Source organism: Oncorhynchus masou, chromosome 4 (genome assembly GCF_036934945.1).
Source record: "Oncorhynchus masou masou isolate Uvic2021 chromosome 4, UVic_Omas_1.1, whole genome shotgun sequence".
Classification (NCBI taxonomy): domain Eukaryota; kingdom Metazoa; phylum Chordata; class Actinopteri; order Salmoniformes; family Salmonidae; genus Oncorhynchus; species Oncorhynchus masou.
This window is the reverse complement of record NC_088215.1, coordinates 417,006-435,069: the sequence shown is the minus strand read 5'-3', so window position 1 is coordinate 435,069 and position 18,064 is coordinate 417,006. Positions and strand designations below refer to the sequence as shown.

General features: G+C 45.1%; 1 protein-coding gene across 1 annotated transcript in view; it reads right to left on the bottom strand.

Moving 5' to 3' along the window:
• The window catches only part of LOC135520885 (heterogeneous nuclear ribonucleoprotein L-like), a 61,181-nt gene that overhangs the window by 21,973 nt on the left and 21,144 nt on the right, over positions 1–18,064 (bottom strand). Inside the window, exons 2-3 of the mRNA XM_064946711.1 lie at positions 6,359–6,477; positions 3,789–4,026 (exon numbers count right to left, since the gene is read on the bottom strand). Of these exons, the coding sequence (XP_064802783.1) occupies positions 3,789–4,026; positions 6,359–6,477 (357 nt within the window). The remainder of the gene's footprint in view (positions 1–3,788; positions 4,027–6,358; positions 6,478–18,064) is intronic.

Genomic DNA, 18,064 nt, shown 5'->3' with positions numbered 1-18,064 from the left:
AATACGCAGCGTGGTAGGTGTCCATAGTTTTTAATACGAAAAACTCAACATGAACACAAATACAAAAAAACAATAAACGTGAACTAACCGAAACAGTCCCGTGTGGCACAAACACTGACACAGGATACAATCACCCACAAAATACCCAAAGAATATGGCTGCCTAAATATGGTTCCCAATCAGAGACAACGATAGACAGCTGCCTCTAATTGAGAACCAATCTAGGCAACCATAGACATACAATTTACCTAGAACGGTCACAGCCCCATAAACATACAAAACCCCTAGACAAGACTAAACACAAATACCCCACATCACACTCTGACCTAACCAAAATAATAAAGAAAACAAAGAATAACTAAAGGCCAGGGCATGACAGTACCCCCCCCAAAGGTGCGGACTCCCGGCCGCACTCCTAAATCCATAGGGGAGGGTCTGGGTGGGCGTCTGTCCACAGTGGAGGCTCCGCTTTTGTGGCATCCTAGGAACGGCGACCCTCGCCGCCGACCTAGGACTGGCAACCCTACTAAATGGCCCCACTGGACTGAGGGGCAGCTCCGGACTGGCTGACGACTCTGGCGGATCCTGGCTGACTGGCGGATCCTGGCTGAATGGCGGCTCTGGCGGATCCTGGCTGAATGGCGGCTCTGGCGGATCCTGGCAGACTGGCGGCTCTGGCGGATCCTGGCAGACTGGCGGATACTGGCGGCTCTGGCGGATACTGGCGGCTCTGGCGGATACTGGCAGACTGGCGGCTCTGGCGGATACTGGCAGACTGGCGGCTCTGGACAGGCGGGAGACTCTAGCAGCTCTGGACAGGCGGGAGACTCTAGCAGCTCTGGACAGGCGGGAGACTCTAGCAGCTCTGGACAGGCGGGAGACTCTAGCAGCTCTGGACAGGCGGGAGACTCTAGCAGCTCTGGACAGGCGGGAGACTCTAGCAGCTCTGGACAGGCGGGAGACTCTAGCAGCTCTGGACAGGCGGGAGACTCTAGCAGCTCTGGACAGGCGGGAGACTCTAGCAGCTCTGGACAGGCGGGAGACTCTAGCAGCTCTGGACAGGCGGGAGACTCTAGCAGCTCTGGACAGGCGGGAGACTCTAGCCGCTCTGGACAGGCGGGAGACTCTAGCCGCTCTGGACAGGCGGGAGACTCTAGCCGCTCTGGACAGGCGGGAGACTCTAGCCGCTCTGGACATGCGAGGCGTACTGTAGGCCTGGTGCGTGGTGCCGGCGCTGGTGGTACTGGGCCGAGAACACGCACCTCAGGGTGAGTGCGGGGAGGAGGAACAGGGAGTACTGGGCTCTGGACACGCACAGGAAGCCTGGTGCGGGGAGCTGCCACCGAAGGGCTGGTGCGTGGAGGTGGCACTGGATAGACCGGACCGTGCAGGTGCACTGGAGCTCTTGAGCACCGAGCCTGCCCAACCTTACCTGGTTGAATGCCCTGCCAGTGTGGCGAGGTGGAATAGCCCGCACTGGGCTGTGCAGGCAAACCGGGGACACCATGCGTAAGGCTGGTGCCATGTACACCGGCCCAAGGAGACGCACTGGAGACCAGATGCGTAGAGCCGGCTTCATGGCACTTGGCTCAATGCCACTCTAGCCCAGCCGATGCGAGGAGCTGCTATGTACCGCACCCGCACCCGCTATGCACCCGCAGTGGGGACACCGTGCGCTCCACAGCATAACACGGTGCCTGCCCGGTCTCTCTCGCTCTCCGGTAAGCACAGGAAGTTGGTGCAGGTCTCCTACCTGGCTTCGCCATCCTTCCTCTGTGCCCACCACCCAAGAAATTTTAGGGGCTGACTCTCGGGCTCCCTACCGCGCCGCCGTGCTCGTTTCTCCAACTCCATTCTCCTGTAACCCTCCTCGCACTGCTCCAGCAAATCCCAGATGGCCTCGGCACTCTCCCTGGGTCGACCGCCCACCTGTCTATCTCTTCCCAAGTCGTATAGTCCAGATTCTGCTCCCAAGTCCAATAATCCTGACATAGCTGCCTCTCCTGCTCCTCGTAATGCCGCCTCACCGCGTTCGCTGCCTCCAGCTCTGCCTTGGGGTGGTGATATTCCCTTGGCTGTGCCCAGGGTCCTTCACTGTCCAGGATTTCCTCCCATGTCCAGAAGTCCTGATTGCGCTGCTCCTGCTGCCGCTGCCTGTCACCATGCCGCTTGGTCCTGTTGTGGTGGGTGAGTCTGTCATGGCAGATTTCCTCCTCTTCCTCTGAAGAGGTGAAACAAGGATCGGACCAATACGCAGCGTGGTAGGTGTCCATGGTTTTTAATACAAAAAACTCAACATGAACACAAATACAAAAAAAACAATAAACGTGAACGAACCGAAACAATCCCGTGTGGCACAAACACTGACACAGGATACAATCACCCACAAAATACCCAAAGAATATGGCTGCCTAAATATGGTTCCCAATCAGAGACAACGATAGACAGCTGCCTCTAATTGAGAACCAATCTAGGCAACCATACATACAATTTACCTAGAAAGGGCACAGCCCCATAAACATACAAAACCCCTAGACAAGACTAAACACATAAATCCCCATGTCACACCCTGACCTAACCAAAATAATAAAGAAAACAAAGAATAACTAAGGCCAGGGCGTGACACTCGTAGACTCCATTTGAAATCAACCAAAGCTTGAAACCCTATGCCTATATGTATTGTCTCTTTTTTGTTGAATCCTGGGCTAAATAGCATCATTGATGATATACAGAATGATTGATAAAGTATGGTTACATTTAATTTGCTCTGTGAACCTACCCTTTGGAATGAGTTTGATGGCAACAGTGAGATTTCAACAATCACTCTCACGATAGCACCTTGGTAAAGACAGAATCTCTAAACTTGCATGACAATCGTGTGCCGTATTCTATAGATGTAATCTCTGAACCCATAAACACATTTCATGCTAAGTAGCTATCTACATTTTCTAAATGTGGTCTGTCACCAGAGATCAGCCTCGATGTTGCGGTGGGTTACTAATTTGTGCCTTTGTCACTGGTTCTTCCTTTGACAGCTATGTCATGATGATGGCGTTCGATGCCATGGAGATTGCCGACAGGCCGTAACATGCGGCACCAATGAAGTGGTCCTGTATGGCTCAGTTGGTAGTGCATGGATCTTGAAACGGCAGGATTGTGGGTTTGATTCCCTGGGCCACCCACATGTAAAATTTATGCAGGCTTGACTGTACGTCGCTTTGAATGAAAGCATCTGTTAAAAGGTATATATATTATTATATTATGGTAATAGTCAGTGACAAATATTAATGCTAACCTGGGTTTGGTTATAAACCTGGATGGGAGAGAAGGAATAGCTGTAGATAGATCAACTGTCCATTAGGAGCAGCTGCCCAGCCTATTGTTTTTTTCTTCTTGTGGATATTACGTTGAAGATCTGACGTTGTTGAAAGGTAAAAATTCAACATATTTTATACAAGGTTTGTCTACGTTGAAAATTGGTTACCACGATGACATAATCCTGTGGTTCAAATGTAACCCCTCAAAACGACAGTTGATGACAGTTCATGACTGTTTTCAAATCCAATTTTTTCATGTATATTCCACATCACAATATGTTGACAAATTACATTGAAACAACATTGATTTAACTAGCTTGTGCCCAGTGGGTTGACTACCGTAAGTTAAACTATTGAAAGCTAAACCATTGTTAACTAAACAATCGTCAACTAAACCATACTGAACACAAATATTGTCGACATTGTAAACTCAACCATTGCACTGAACTGGCATGAAGTTCATGAACTTACAGTGGTGATGGGATAGAGGGGGTTCTGAATGGAGAGGAGCAGGACTTTGTTCCCACTACTGGGGTCATCGGCATTAGTTGGCCGCGTGATTCTCTTACTGGTGGAGTAGTTGAAGAAGGCCTGCTGGCCGGCAATGTAGACAGCTTCGTTGACTCCGCATGTCACGCACTGGTCGGCACTCTCCATGGCTTCAAACTCCACCAGCGCCTGACGCTTGAACGGCATCATCATGACGTAGCTGTCAAATGAAGACCCAGTGACAAAGACACAATTAGTAACCCACCGCAACATCAAGGCTGATCTCTGGTGACAGACCACATTTAGAAAATGTAGATAGCTACTTAGCATGAAATGTGGTTATAAGGCACACGATTGTTGTGGGAGTTTCGTCATTTTTGTCTCATGACAGAGAAAAGGTTTCCCCTTTTATTGGGTGCTGTGCAACACTCGACAAACAAATCAGACTGTGTGTGGGGGGGGGGGGATATTACAACAACCTTTGTCACAAAATGCTTTTACCTGGTCTAGCCCCCAAAAGCAAGCAAAAGGAAGAAACTCCCTATAAGGAAGACACATTTTTCCATTGATGTACAATCCATAACCATACTATCATCCTCAACTTTAGAATTAGTAAGCAACAAGTCCTACGTCCATTACATCTCTTAACACAGCTCTCCTTTGGCAACAATCGTATCGATCTGAATCAGCATTCAGGAATCATCTACATCCTGCCACGGGAACCATTCATACACTGAAGACCTAGCCAGTGTTTCACTCAGTGGCCCATATTCAATTTTAGCTCCTCAATTCCCTAGTTAGATATCTCAATGTTTTTCTGATACAGTCATGCAGTGATGGTAAAATAAAAGTAGATACTTGTATGAGGATTTGTCTCGATTTGTCTCTCAAACCACACTGAGGTAATTGCTTTGTAACTCAACATTTGTGGAGAGGCCAAATAGAAACCAAACTCTTTTTAAGTTCTCACCTCTCGATGTGTTGATATTCTGCCCTACCAAGCAAAAAGGCAGTAGCTGCTCATTTGGTCAAAAATAAGTTAATGTCATTAAATGTCCCCCTGGTTATGCTTTATTTTACAGTCAACAACTATTCATCTAGCTAGTATCTTACATTATCTACTAAGAATGGCTGGTTTTGGATGATTGGGATTCTAAGATATTATCAGGTGGTCATCCCTATACTATAACTGCATGATAATGCACTACTTAAATTGCAGACAGAGCACACTCCACCTTCGTAAATAACATTGCACAATAAAGCCTCCCCATCATTCTAATGTGAATGCTGTCCTTGAGGGCACTGTTTGAGTGGAGCTGACAGCTCACGTTCACCGTGTCCCAATATGTCTGCCTATGGTGTACTCGGAGGGACATACAGTATATCGATATTGCACCAACCTAAAAATACCGTCGCCCGATTTCAATTCCGACTACATCACCGGGGAACATACTCTACCAGCGCACAAGTCAAGTCCTTGCAATCAAATCCACATCCCATAATACTCCCCAGGTTACAGAAATATCAAGTGACACTGGGATGGATGGGGACAGGGAGATATTTACAATAATCACAGGCATATTGGCCCCGTACACATTTGACACAATGGCTGTGATACAACTGCTATGTTTGTGATATAATGGAGAGTTTGTCTACATACAAAAAGTCTACACAACCATTGTGCGGTGTCTCCAGAAAATGTGTGCATCAATACTTTTGCGCAGAAAAACTCTCCCTTGTGTCACAAGCATTGTGTCGAAATGCATTGTATTTCAGTTGTGCAACTTGAGTGTGTCTACGGGGTCATTGTCTTTTTCCAAATTTCACCGAAATTCACCTCAACTTCAAATCAATTCTTTTAGATTCTCTAAGTGAACGTGAAGGGGCTCTGCAAATAAGCCTCTGCTGTGAATTCCCTGTTGTGTTGCTTCGTCCCCAAATGAGGCTTCCCCAGGCAATAAGAGAATCATATGTTTGTCCCCGGAGCAGTTATACCCTTGGGTAAACGTGTGGTCTGATGATAAAAGCAGGCAATTTAGAGGACAGACATGAGCTAAAAATACAGGTCCTAAATGTCAAACAACGTTTTCCAAGCCCTTAATAGTCCTTGTTCTACGAGAAATATGATAACCCGAGAGATTGTTATTGCATATAAATGCATCAAAAATGGATTTCCAACACTGAAGAAATGGCTAATGGGAGATAAAAATCCAGAAAAAGGAAGTTGTATTCTAAGAGGACAAAGAGTCACAATCCTAGTGGCTTTGTTGGAGAAAAACAATCAGACTGCACACAGGGAAAAAAGATGCATCTCAATAGATTCTGTTGATGCATTCAATCAGCTGCTCAGACGCAGAATAGTATTAGAATACTGACATGTTTAGTCATTTAGTAGTTGGCTCTTCCTGGTAAGTGAAAAATCCGTTACAATAAGTACCACTCTGAACTATGAATACAGTTATGTAATGGACTACCGTTCTATAGTACATTTAAAATAATCATACGCACATGCATCCCATGTAATGGAAATCAGGCAAAGAAACATCACCTACCAGATGTTGCCAAACTTCTCCAGGGCCTCCACCAGGTCCCCCTCCACCACTGACTCACAGAGCCCCCGCACGTGTACCACCGGAGAGGGGGCGATCCTGTGGACATCCTCCCCATTGTCCTGGAGGAGAGAGGGGGGGACACCGGTCAAATTGGGTTGAAAGGTCAAATGAGGTATACCACATGGATACATAAGAAGGCCGCTTTCACAGCCAAGAAGGTTTAACATAATGTAAATGTAACCAAACATCAAAGTCATCGTCAGCATTGGCACTGAGCGCCTTTGACATGCTTTTGGGGTGCACACGGAGTGACAACCCAACATGTTCTCTTGTCAATCCCTTAACACTCTTTTCTGAATGTGTATAGTGAATTTGTTTGTGTTTTGTGGCAATTTGGTTTGGTTTGAAATACTTTTTTTGAACTCATTCTTGAGGCCTAAGGAAATTCCGCCTCTTCAGATTCTTTGACACGAGAACCACTTACAGACCGGCAAGCAAATACAGCGCCTTCGGGAAGTATTCAGACCCTGTAACGCACAGGAAGCCTGGTGCGGAGAGCTGCCACCAGAGGACTGGTGTGTGGAGGTGGCACTGGATAGACCGGACCGTGCAGGTGCACTGGAGCTCTTGAGCACCGAGCCTGCCCAACTTTACCTGGCTCGATGCCCACTCTAGCCCGGCCAATACGAGGAGCTAGTATGTACCGCACCGGGCTATGCACCCGCACTGGAAACACCGTGCGCTCCACAGCATAACACGGTGCCTGCCCGGTCTCTTTAGCCCCCCGGTAAGCACAGGAAGTTTGCGCAGGTCTCCTACCTGGCGTAGCCATACTCCCTGTGAGACCCCCAAGACATTTTTGGGGCTGACTCTCGGGCTTCCTTCCGCGCCACCGTGCTTGCTTCGCCATCTCCATCTCCATCTCCATTCTCCTATAACCCTCTTCGCACTGCTCCAGTGAATCCCAGGCGGGCTCCGGCACTCTCCCTGGGTCGACCGCCCACCTGTCTATTTCCTCCCAAGTAGTGCAGTCCCGATATTGTTGCTCCTGTTGCCGCTCTCAGCTCTCGCCGCCTCCAGTTCTTCTTTGGGGCGGCGATATTCTCCATGCTGATCCCAGGGTCCTTCTCCAAACAATTCGTCCTCCCATGTCCATTCCTTCTCTAGCTGCACCTTGGGGCGGCTACACTCCCCTAGTTTAGCCCAGGTTCCTCTCCCGTCGAGGATTTCCTCCCAAGTCCAGAAAGTCTTGCCACGCTGCTCCTGCTGCTGCTGTTGCCTGTTACCACGCCGCTTGGTCCTGTTGTGGTGGGTGATTCTGTAACGGCGTTCGTCTGTTGAAGGAGAAGCGGACCAAAATGCAGCGTGGTGGTTATTCATGATCTTTAATGCAAAAAGAAACTCGACATGAAATAACTGACTATACAAAACAACAACCGGAACGTGAAAACCTATACAGCCTATCTTGTGATAACAAACACAGAGACAGGAACAATCACCCACGAAACACTCAAAGAATATGGCTACCTAAATATGGTTCCCAATCAGAGACAACGATAATCACCTGACTCTGATTGAGAACCGCCTCAGGCAGCCATAGACTATGCTAGACACCCCACAAAACCCCAAGACAAAAACTCACCACAATAACCCATGTCACACCCTGGCCTGACCAAATAAATGAAGACAAACATAACTTCAACCAGGGCGTGACAGACCCCTTGGCTTTTTCCACATTTTGTTACTTTACGGCCTTATTCGAAAAGGGATTGAATAAAAAAATGTCATCAATCTACACACAATGCTCCATAATGACAAATTGAAAACTGGTTTCTAGAAATGTTAGCAAATGTATTACAAATAAAAAACAGAAATACCTTATTTACATAAGTACTCAGACCCTTTGCTATGAGACTCGAAATTGAGCTCAGGTGCATCTTGTTTCCATTGATCATCATTGAGATGTTTCTACAAAGGCACACACCTGTCTATAAAAGGTCCCACAGTTGACAATGCATGTCAGAGCAAAAACTAAGCCATGAGGTCAAAGGAATTGTCCGTAGAGCTCCGAGACAGGATTGTGTCGAGGGACAGATCTTGTGAAGCAGCATTGAAGGTCCCCAAGGACACAGTGGCCTTCATCATTCTTAGATGGAAGAAGTTTGGAACCGCCAAGACTCTTCCTAGAGCTGGTCGCCTGGCCAAACTGAGCAATTGGGAGAAAAGGGTCTTGGTCAGGAAAGTGACCAAGAACCCGATGGTCACTCTGACCGAGCTCCAGAGTTCCTCTGTGGAGATGGGAGAACCTTCCGGAAGGACAACCATCTCTGTAGCACTCCACCAATCAGTCCTTTATGGTAGGGTGGCCAGACAGATGTCACTCCACAGTAAAAGGCACATGACAGCCCACTTAGAGTTTCCCAAAAGGCACATAAACCATGAGAAACAAGATTTCTGGTCTGATAAGTCTTCGGCCTGAATGCCAAGCGTCACATATGGAGGAAACCTGGCACCATCCATCATGCTGTAGGGATGTTATTCAGCGACAGAGACTGGGAGAATAGTCAGGATCGAGGGAAAAATGAACGGAAAACCTACTCCAGAGCGCTCAGAACAACGACCCTAAGCACACAGGGTTCACCTTCCAACAGGACAATGACCATAAGCATACAGCCAAGACCATGCCGGAGTGGCTTCGGGACAAGCCTCTGAATGTCCTTGAGTGGCCCAGCCAGAGCCCTGACTTGTACCCAATCGAACATCTCTGGAGGGACCTGAAAATAGCTGTGCAGCGACACTCCCCATCCAACCTGACAGACGAATGCACTGTACTTCATTCATTCATTTTAGGTGAACAACTTGAGGCCCTCTTAGTAGAACTACAGATTTTCAGAGGGGTCGTTGTCCAGCAGAGGTGAAAGAGCGAAAAGCAAAGACATATACCGATTAGAAGAAGGAAAAGAGGGATCTGAATAAGGGATCTGAATACTTTCTGAATGCACTGTACAGTATATCATGGTCTGTCACACAATCTAAATGTAAACATAATTTATACCCAACTCTACTGCAAGCCTTCAGACTGTGGCCCCTTGTCTTGCAGCTGGATGTTGTTAAATCGCAGCACAGGCTGTTAATTCATACAGTGGCTTCACAATTCACACACCCTTCACGGTTGTTTCAAAGTGAAGAAAATATGCTAATGATGAAAACCTTTAGGGGGAAGGACTTCTGAAATAGCAACTTGCAGAGCATTCAAATCACATTGTAAACTGTTGCGCAAAATCTTTGAAAGCTCTGTTTGAAAATTCATGAAAGTAGAGGGAAAACATATTTGAACGCTCACTGATACATTCATGTTGGACTGGCTATTCAGGCATTCAAATATGTATGTTGAAATATAAAATAAAAGTTTTGCTTATGTGCTGCACAGATGAACCATGAAAATGCAGCAAAAGCCAATACCTAAAAATTACACAATTAATCTGCGAATTGAATGCTGTAACATTCAAAAAGCTTTTCTTAGTCTCCAATTAATTACAAACAATGATGCAAAGCACATAAAAAAACAAAACAAATTAAAAGTAATTATCCACTAAAGGCCGCTAGGAAACGAGAGGTGTAAAATTGGGGAGACCAATATGAAATGACAATAAAACCCCTTCAAAATGAATGAATGACCTCAGCCCGATTTTAAGTAATTAGATTTTTTCAGAATCACAATGAACCAAAAAAACAGAAGCTGCAGTGAACAGGTTATAGCATCCATTCGTATAATCTTCCAAATGGATATCATTTGTCTGAATGAAGAAACAAGTCACCCTGATGAGACTGAAGCTATAGTACATAAGAAAATAAGCTAACAGTAATTGTAATCAGACTGCAAAGCGTCTGCTCTACAACAAAACAGATTGTCTGAAATCCAGTCTCTCGTTTTCTTAAAACAACTTGGGCTGCCTTGTATCCACCATAGCCCGGCTTGGAGAAACCGCATCGACAAGGACCACAGCATGTCCGAGGCAACCAATTGCTTGGCCCTCTTCTTCGTTCAACGCTAGCTCTTCCAGAAGCCCAGGACGGTTGATTACGGGAGCTGTCCGTCGCGATGAATTCCTCCCGTCTAGTCCTCCATGCGCTCTGGGACAATGCCGAGCCCCACACCGCTCTACTTCAGACACAGAGACAAATTGAATCCTCGCCGACAGTCACTGTGCTTAATAAAACGAGATTAATTTACAATTGACCACATTCTTACCCCCAGCCTCTCTAGAAAGAGAGATAGATAGGCTGTGTTGTCACTTGCCAAGTTAAATAAAGGTTAAATATATACATATATATTTTAAATTCACCACCCTTCTTCCGAAGTATGTACTTGCACACTTTCTTCCATGGATTTAACAAGGATGGAAATTCCCTACAGCCAATGCTTACACCGATCATTAGCTTTTAAATCCATGATGGGAGTTTGTGAGTGCAAGTGTAGAGAAGAAACAGGACACAGACAAACATCCCTGGAAATAACTCAAAGAAGCCCTAGAAATGACAACCGCAATCCATGGACAGTGTTTGTCTGAAGAAGAACTTCAATTCAACATGTAGCTCAACAAAAAGACATTGATATATTCATATCCTGGCGATCTGTTTTAATGCTCAGGATATTGGAGAGTAGAGAAAAACATGTAAAACTGTCGCCTGTCACAGTGGTAAAGGGAAAAATAGAATAAGTGGTGTGTTTTTCGCTGTGGTAAAATTAAGCATAGAAACTATTTCAAAGCCACATTTTGGCTCTCGAGCAGTTGCTATTTGGAAAATATCTGAGCTGTCTTCTTTTGATGCCTGCACTTGAACACAGTCAGGCATACCTACCACTACTTTAACTACCCAAACTTTCAAGGGTGTCTTCAAAGTTGAAAGTATCTCTCTGTATCTTTCCTTCTTCCATTTCTTTATTTCCTTGTTCATTTTTTTTCTTTCTTTCTTACTATCTATACTCTCTTCCTGTCTTTAGTTTTATTTCTTCATCCTTCCTGTCTTTCACTCTGTCTGTATTTCCTCTCTCACTCACTCACTCACTCACTCACTCACTCACTCACTCACTCACTCACTCACTCTCTCTCTCTCTCTCTCTCTCTCTCTCACACACTCTCTCTCTCACTCTCTCTCTCACACCTCAACAGACCGTGGCCCCTTTTGTCAGTCCCACGCCCGAAGCTATTTTCACCAAATTACATTTTCAGTCTGCCTCTTCCCTCCTTTAAAAATAGCACTGAGGAAACGTGAGCAAAAGTTCTGTCCACAAGAAAGGGGGTCTCGGAGCAACGATTCATCCCATTAATCCAGCAAATACCCCACTGCAGCCAGCCGAGGCGATAAAATGCAATGTCACAAAAGGTTAATGCACACACACGCACGCACGCACGCACACACACACACACACACACACACACACACACACACACACACACACACACACACACACACACACACACACACACACACACACACACACACACACACACACATTGGATAAGACTGCTGGATCAGACGATTGCGTTTCCAAAGAGATACATAAATTGTATTTGTCCACATGTGAATGTCTCACTCCTCTCCCACAGTAGCTGATAATGACAATTCCCACTAATTCCGACTCAACCGCAGTCACAAGCTACTGCTGCTGCGGGTGTGAAACAGCATCCAGAAGCATGCTGCGGCAGAGGGCCTCGCCGGCCACACACAGGATACACATCTACGCAGCTCTGTTTGCAGTTTAGTCTGAAACGTAGCTACATCAAAGGCTGATCCACCTCTACTGCAATGCAAGCCATGTCCCTCTGGCTTACAATCTGCAGAACAATGCCCTGCCAATACTATTGAGTGATATTCTTGGAAAGTGTCTTGTTTGTTTTATTTTTTAAATTCTGAAGCTAGGGGGTACAGGCTTTACTCCCTGTGATGTTGAAATAGTAACTTTGTGTCTTCTGAGAGATCCGCTAATTCAGGAGTCCTTTTTTGGTTTGTTTAAACAATGCTGGTAGTTGATGTTGGAAAATCAGCTCACTCAAAATGGTAAAAACAACAACGAAAGTACAAAATGTCAACCTTCCAAAGCATTGCCACTAACACCTTAGCATGAGAAAAAGCATGAGAGCTTTTTTTGCTCGATGCAGACAGCGACCTTGTTTCCGGCAACTGAATTGAAGGCTTTCTGAGGCCAATTTACCTCATCTCACAACACAGTACAAAACCTGGGAGACAACCATCTGCCAAAACTAAACACACACACGCACACACACTTTGGTTTGTCGCAGTTTGAGCAAACTTTTTGGGATAACTCTCATGAAGGTTCTTTAAAGTACATTTTAAAGTACACTTTAAAACCATTCTAGTGTAGATATAACCATTGCCTGCCACAAAGTACATTTCAAGAACCACTTTTTACAATACACATACAATCCTCACACACGCACACTTTTGATTAGTCTTTTTTAGGTGTTACAGAACTTTCTCAAAAGGGTTCAATACAGAATAATTTGACTAACCGTCCCCAAAAACAACTAACCTCTCCAGAAGCCTTCTAAGCAAAGTGTACCCTTTAACATTAGGTGTCAGCATCACATATCTCTTCTCCACTCATACATGTTATATTTAGAATGATGCAGACACTCAAAGAGCAACTTAGGGCGAACAGGGCTCTGTCAGAGAAAAGACACATGTTTAACAGTGTTGTGTAACTGTAGGCCAGATACAGGGGTTGACATACTGTTTGTGTGTGTGTGCGTGTGCGTGTGTGTGCGTGTGTGTGTGTGCGTGTATGTGTGTGTGTGTGTGTGTGTGTGTGTGTGTGTGTGTGTGTGCGTGCGTATGTTTGTGTGCGAGAGAGAGAAAGAGTGTGCCAGGTTATGTGTGTGTATGTTTGTATATGTGAGAGAGTGTGTCTACACCATAAAATCAACGGTAGAGTACTTCATTAGAGAGGAACCAATCTAGAAACCAACAGATTATCAACTTCGAGCCACAAATATCCAATACTTTCTCTAACTGCACGGCCCACCAGCCCAAATGCATCAAAAACCGTACAGCGTTACTTCTTTGCTCCGACTCTGTGCTCACCTGCTGAAGCACAACCTCTCGTGTCACTGGCTGGATGTGGTTTCTGCTGAGTCAGTCACCATCCGGGCCAGGTTGGGCGTCACCAACCGAATCTACTCAGACCAAAGGGTTGAGTTGGAAGTTGGAACACAGCCTTTTATAAGGCATTAACTGTCTCAAAGCAGTTCCCCACAGGGAACAATAAAGTTAGAATTAGTCTTTGGGACCAGAGCAGCAGAGTAGAGCGGAGGGAGATACCAGCTGTAGGTCATCAGTGAAACATCCTGACAACCGTAAAGCCTGTGGCATTAATCAGTGTGGCAGTTTGTTTCACATGACGCTAGTAGGGGGTCGGGGTTTTATTGTCCGTGCCAGGCGAGACGACCATGTTTCTGCTGAGCGAAGAACATCTTCTTGCCTTTTTTAGGGTTAGGACCCCTGAGTGCTGCTGTCCCCCCTCATACCCCTCGTGCACACACACCACCACTATCAGATAGAACAGAGTGGACATGACAGTTGAACAGGTATCTCATACTCGCGGCACGACCGCGGCAAAGGGCATTAAGTACCATCCCCTGCTCCCCTCCCTCCCCTTTCTCCATCTCCATAGCAACAGGATCTCATATCCCTTTCAGTGACATTTGCGATCAAGGACGGATGTTGATGTATAATTTCCATTTTAACATGCATACTGATCATCCCTGGCTTGGTACTTAGTTTCTAGGCCCCCGTTGACTTGCAACTAACAGGCGTTTTGGTTTTGCTGATCGAGGGCCAATAACTAAACCAAGTTCCTCTTCTCTCTTCTCTCATTTCTTTTTTCTCCTTCCTTCTCTTCCAGAATGTTCTCATTAAACCTGGCCTTGTCTGCTACCGCTAAACGAGAGCGGTAAACATTTGCCAGGTCAAACTCTGCACAAACGGGGCTAACAAGGCAGAGGTAATGCATAATTTATCTCGCCAACAGCCAGGGTTCCACGGAACAAACAATCTGACGGGGGAACATTTGTTTTAGTGCCGTTTTTCGAGAGTCGTCATTAACTGAACCATTCTGATTATTGTCTCAGCCTCTGCGTCCCTAGTGGCACCCTATTCCCTATATATTGCACTACTGTTGACCAGGGCTCATAGGGCTCTAGTTAAAAGTAGTGTGTTATATAGGGAATAGGGTGCCATTTGAGATACAACGTTAGTGTAGAGTGTAAATAGAAATGTTAGATGAAGATTCCCTTTTGGCTGTCGGATAGAATGGAAGAAAATCAGGAGGTACAAGTAGTATCTTTGGCTTTATTTTGTCAAAAGCAATTACTTTTCTGGGGATTATATGAAAACAAGGCTCCTCTTCTACTGCAAAAAAACACATTTGAATTGATATATTTTGGTCATGAACAATTGACATTGTTTTATTGAGCAAACCTGGCAGGCGGGTAGTAGAGACTGCATAACCACATTTGAAACTGAATTTGAAGATGATATAGAGAGTCATATACAGATATAACAAAGACATAACATGAATTGGTTCCTAAACGTAGATACCATTACATTGTAGTAGTTCTTATAATCTATAGTAGTTGTAGTAGTAATTGGTTGCAATATGGTTATGTGAGGTTTCCTCAACCAGAAAACCAGTTTACAACCAGAAAATTACACCATGAAGTCTCCATATGACAAAAGTTTGACACACTTTCATAAAATAAAAATAAAAAATGGTTCTGGATCATTCTCCAATCAAGCATGCGGTTCAGTGAACATATTAAACACCCCCGTCATATTCAATTATTCTGCTCGCCAGTTGGGTTCAGAAGAGCCCCTTTTCTGTTAAAACAATCCTGGTAAAATATTTTATTTAGCTTCCTTGCCACGTGTCGTGCAACAAACCTCCTCAGCCTCCTTCTTCTCTGATGCCACCGTGTCACATAAGTTCAGCTGCACCATCGAGAGCATCCTGAGCGTTGCATCACTGCCTGGTATGGAAACTACTGGGCATCCGACCGTAAGGCGCTACAGAGGGTAGTGCGTATTGCCCAATGGGGCCAAGCTTCCTGCCATCCAGGACCTATATACTCCAGTCACCCAAGTTATAGACTGTTCTCTCAACTACTCCACGGCAAGTGGTCCCCGGAGCGCCAAGTCTAGGCCCAAAAGCCTCCTTAACAGCTTCTACCCTCAATCCATAAGATTGAACAATTTATCAAATGGCCACTCTGACTATTTACATTGACCCTCCCCCACACACACACTTTGTTTTTACACTGCTGCTACTCGCTGTTTATTATCTATGCATAGTCACTTTACACCAACCTACATGTACAAACGACCTCGACTAACCTGTACCCCCTCACATTGACTCAGTACCGGTATCCTCTGTATATATCCTCATTGTTGTTATGTCATTTTATTGTGTTACTTTAAAAAAAATTGTAAATATTTTCTTAATTCTATTTCTTGAACTACATTGTTGGTTAGTGACAAATACAATTTGAAAAATGTTATTTTATTTGATAGACAAGGCAAGACGATGCAGATAAAGAGAGCCTAGCACACCATCAGACCTGGGTTCCAATGTTATTATGTGTACTCAAATACCTCAAGCGTTTGCTCTACCTTGTTTGGATGTGGTTTACCGGGCGTGGTTTGCTGTTTTGGGACTATTATTATAATTCCAGAGGCCAGAAGATGAGACAAGAAGACATTTTGAAGCTCTTGTTCTTTCCCGGTTCCTATCTGTGTTTTTTCAGGTAAAGGGAGAACGCAGACACTTATGAATTCCACTAGTGTTTCAGGCACTCTGGTAAGTGCCTCTGGCAATGTGACTTCCAGAATCCCAATATCTTTCCATTAAAACTCCTTCATGAAATATACAAACTGAGGATGTAGAAACAGAACAATATACAAACAGAACAGAGGTCTGCTTCAAGTCTTTCATATGAGAAAAGACCATTGTTCGTTTGGTTCAATTAAAGACTCTTCCCCCCCAAAATGTAAGTAGATATTTTGCCGTTTGTGTGTGCCTCTCACACGCACACACACACACACACACACACACACACACACACACACACACACACACACACACACACACACACACACACACACACACACACACACACACACACACACACACACACACACACACACACACACACACACACACACACACACACACACACACACACAGCCACATCTCTTTCAACTCCTCAACCCAGAACTGCAGAGTGTGGGCATAGCAAGCAATATCATGCACAATACATCACTTAGGGACGCCTTCGAAGCCGGCTGTCAGAAAAATACTGCACTGCATTGGCCAATGTCGACTCCCCTCCGCAACCACGGTAATCAACCATGTTCAAACAGTGTTAGCGTCATCAGGCTAAGGCCACAGCAGACACAAACACAACTCAAGAAAGGGCGATAGTGTGATCCCTATGCTTAACGTCCTTTGAGTTAATGCTGGAGGCTATTATGTGTATCCTTCTTCATTAAATAGATGGCTATTCTCTCAAACAATCACCTGGAGGGTAATTTGGACAGCACACAACCCTGCAATGGAATAGACACACACGCACCTATACATACACACAACAATGCTAACTAGCATTACTGCAATGACAACCTAACCCCAGGGGTTAGGTTGTCATTGCTGGACTTTCGCTCAATCGAAGGTAGAGCGCTATCCAATAAATTAGAACTCATCACTGTATGAGAGTGGGCTGGCCTTCCTTAGCTCTTCGGAGACTAAGTCATTGGTACGTTTTTATTAATAAGGCCAAACTGAGACAGCTTCCATTTGACCAGAGATACATTTGAACCTAGTTGCTCCACACCTCCCCAAACCATCTTGCTGCTCAATGTGTAAATGTATGTTTTTAAACTGTAGTGCTTTGTGTTTTATGTTGTAAAAGTTTCTGAAACTGTGTGCGCTACTATTTCGGTCCAGGTCTCTCTTGTAAAATAGATTTTGTATTATATTGAGACTAACCTGGTAAAATAAAATATATAAAAGAAAAGAGCATGGGTGGTTACCATCATCAAATGACAAGAGGAAGGCATAAACTATGCCCCTCATCCAGCTGCCCGTGCCCTTTCTGTCTATGGGCCTTGGTCAAAAGTAGTGCAGAGAATAGGGTGCCATTGGGGATGTACACCTTCTCTCTCCTTTTCTTCTCACCCATGCAGCCACAGAGGTGATTAATATGGATATGATTGGATTCTATGCCCTACTTTTAAAATTACACATTGACATTGGGCAGGAATTTTCAACCGCTTTGATGATCTTCACAGACTTCTATCCCCTCATCGCTTTTTCTATGTTGTTTTAACGTTGTGCGCGTCAAAGCTTTTTATTTTCACTTCAAAGGGGAAGCCTAATTTCACAAGGCTGCAGGCTTTTGGATTGTTTCTGGGATATTGTCCGCACAATGAAAATGTGGGGTTTTGGCACGTGCAAAAACTAGGCTTTAAATAGACTGTGGCGCGCACGGTGCATTGCAATCAATGTGTGTATTTTTTAAAATCATTCAAGGTCGTTATCTGTGAGGGCCTGTCACAATCACCATATTTACCATGAAATTGATCATCGACCTTTGACAGAAAATTGCTTGAAAAACATGATAACTGTTC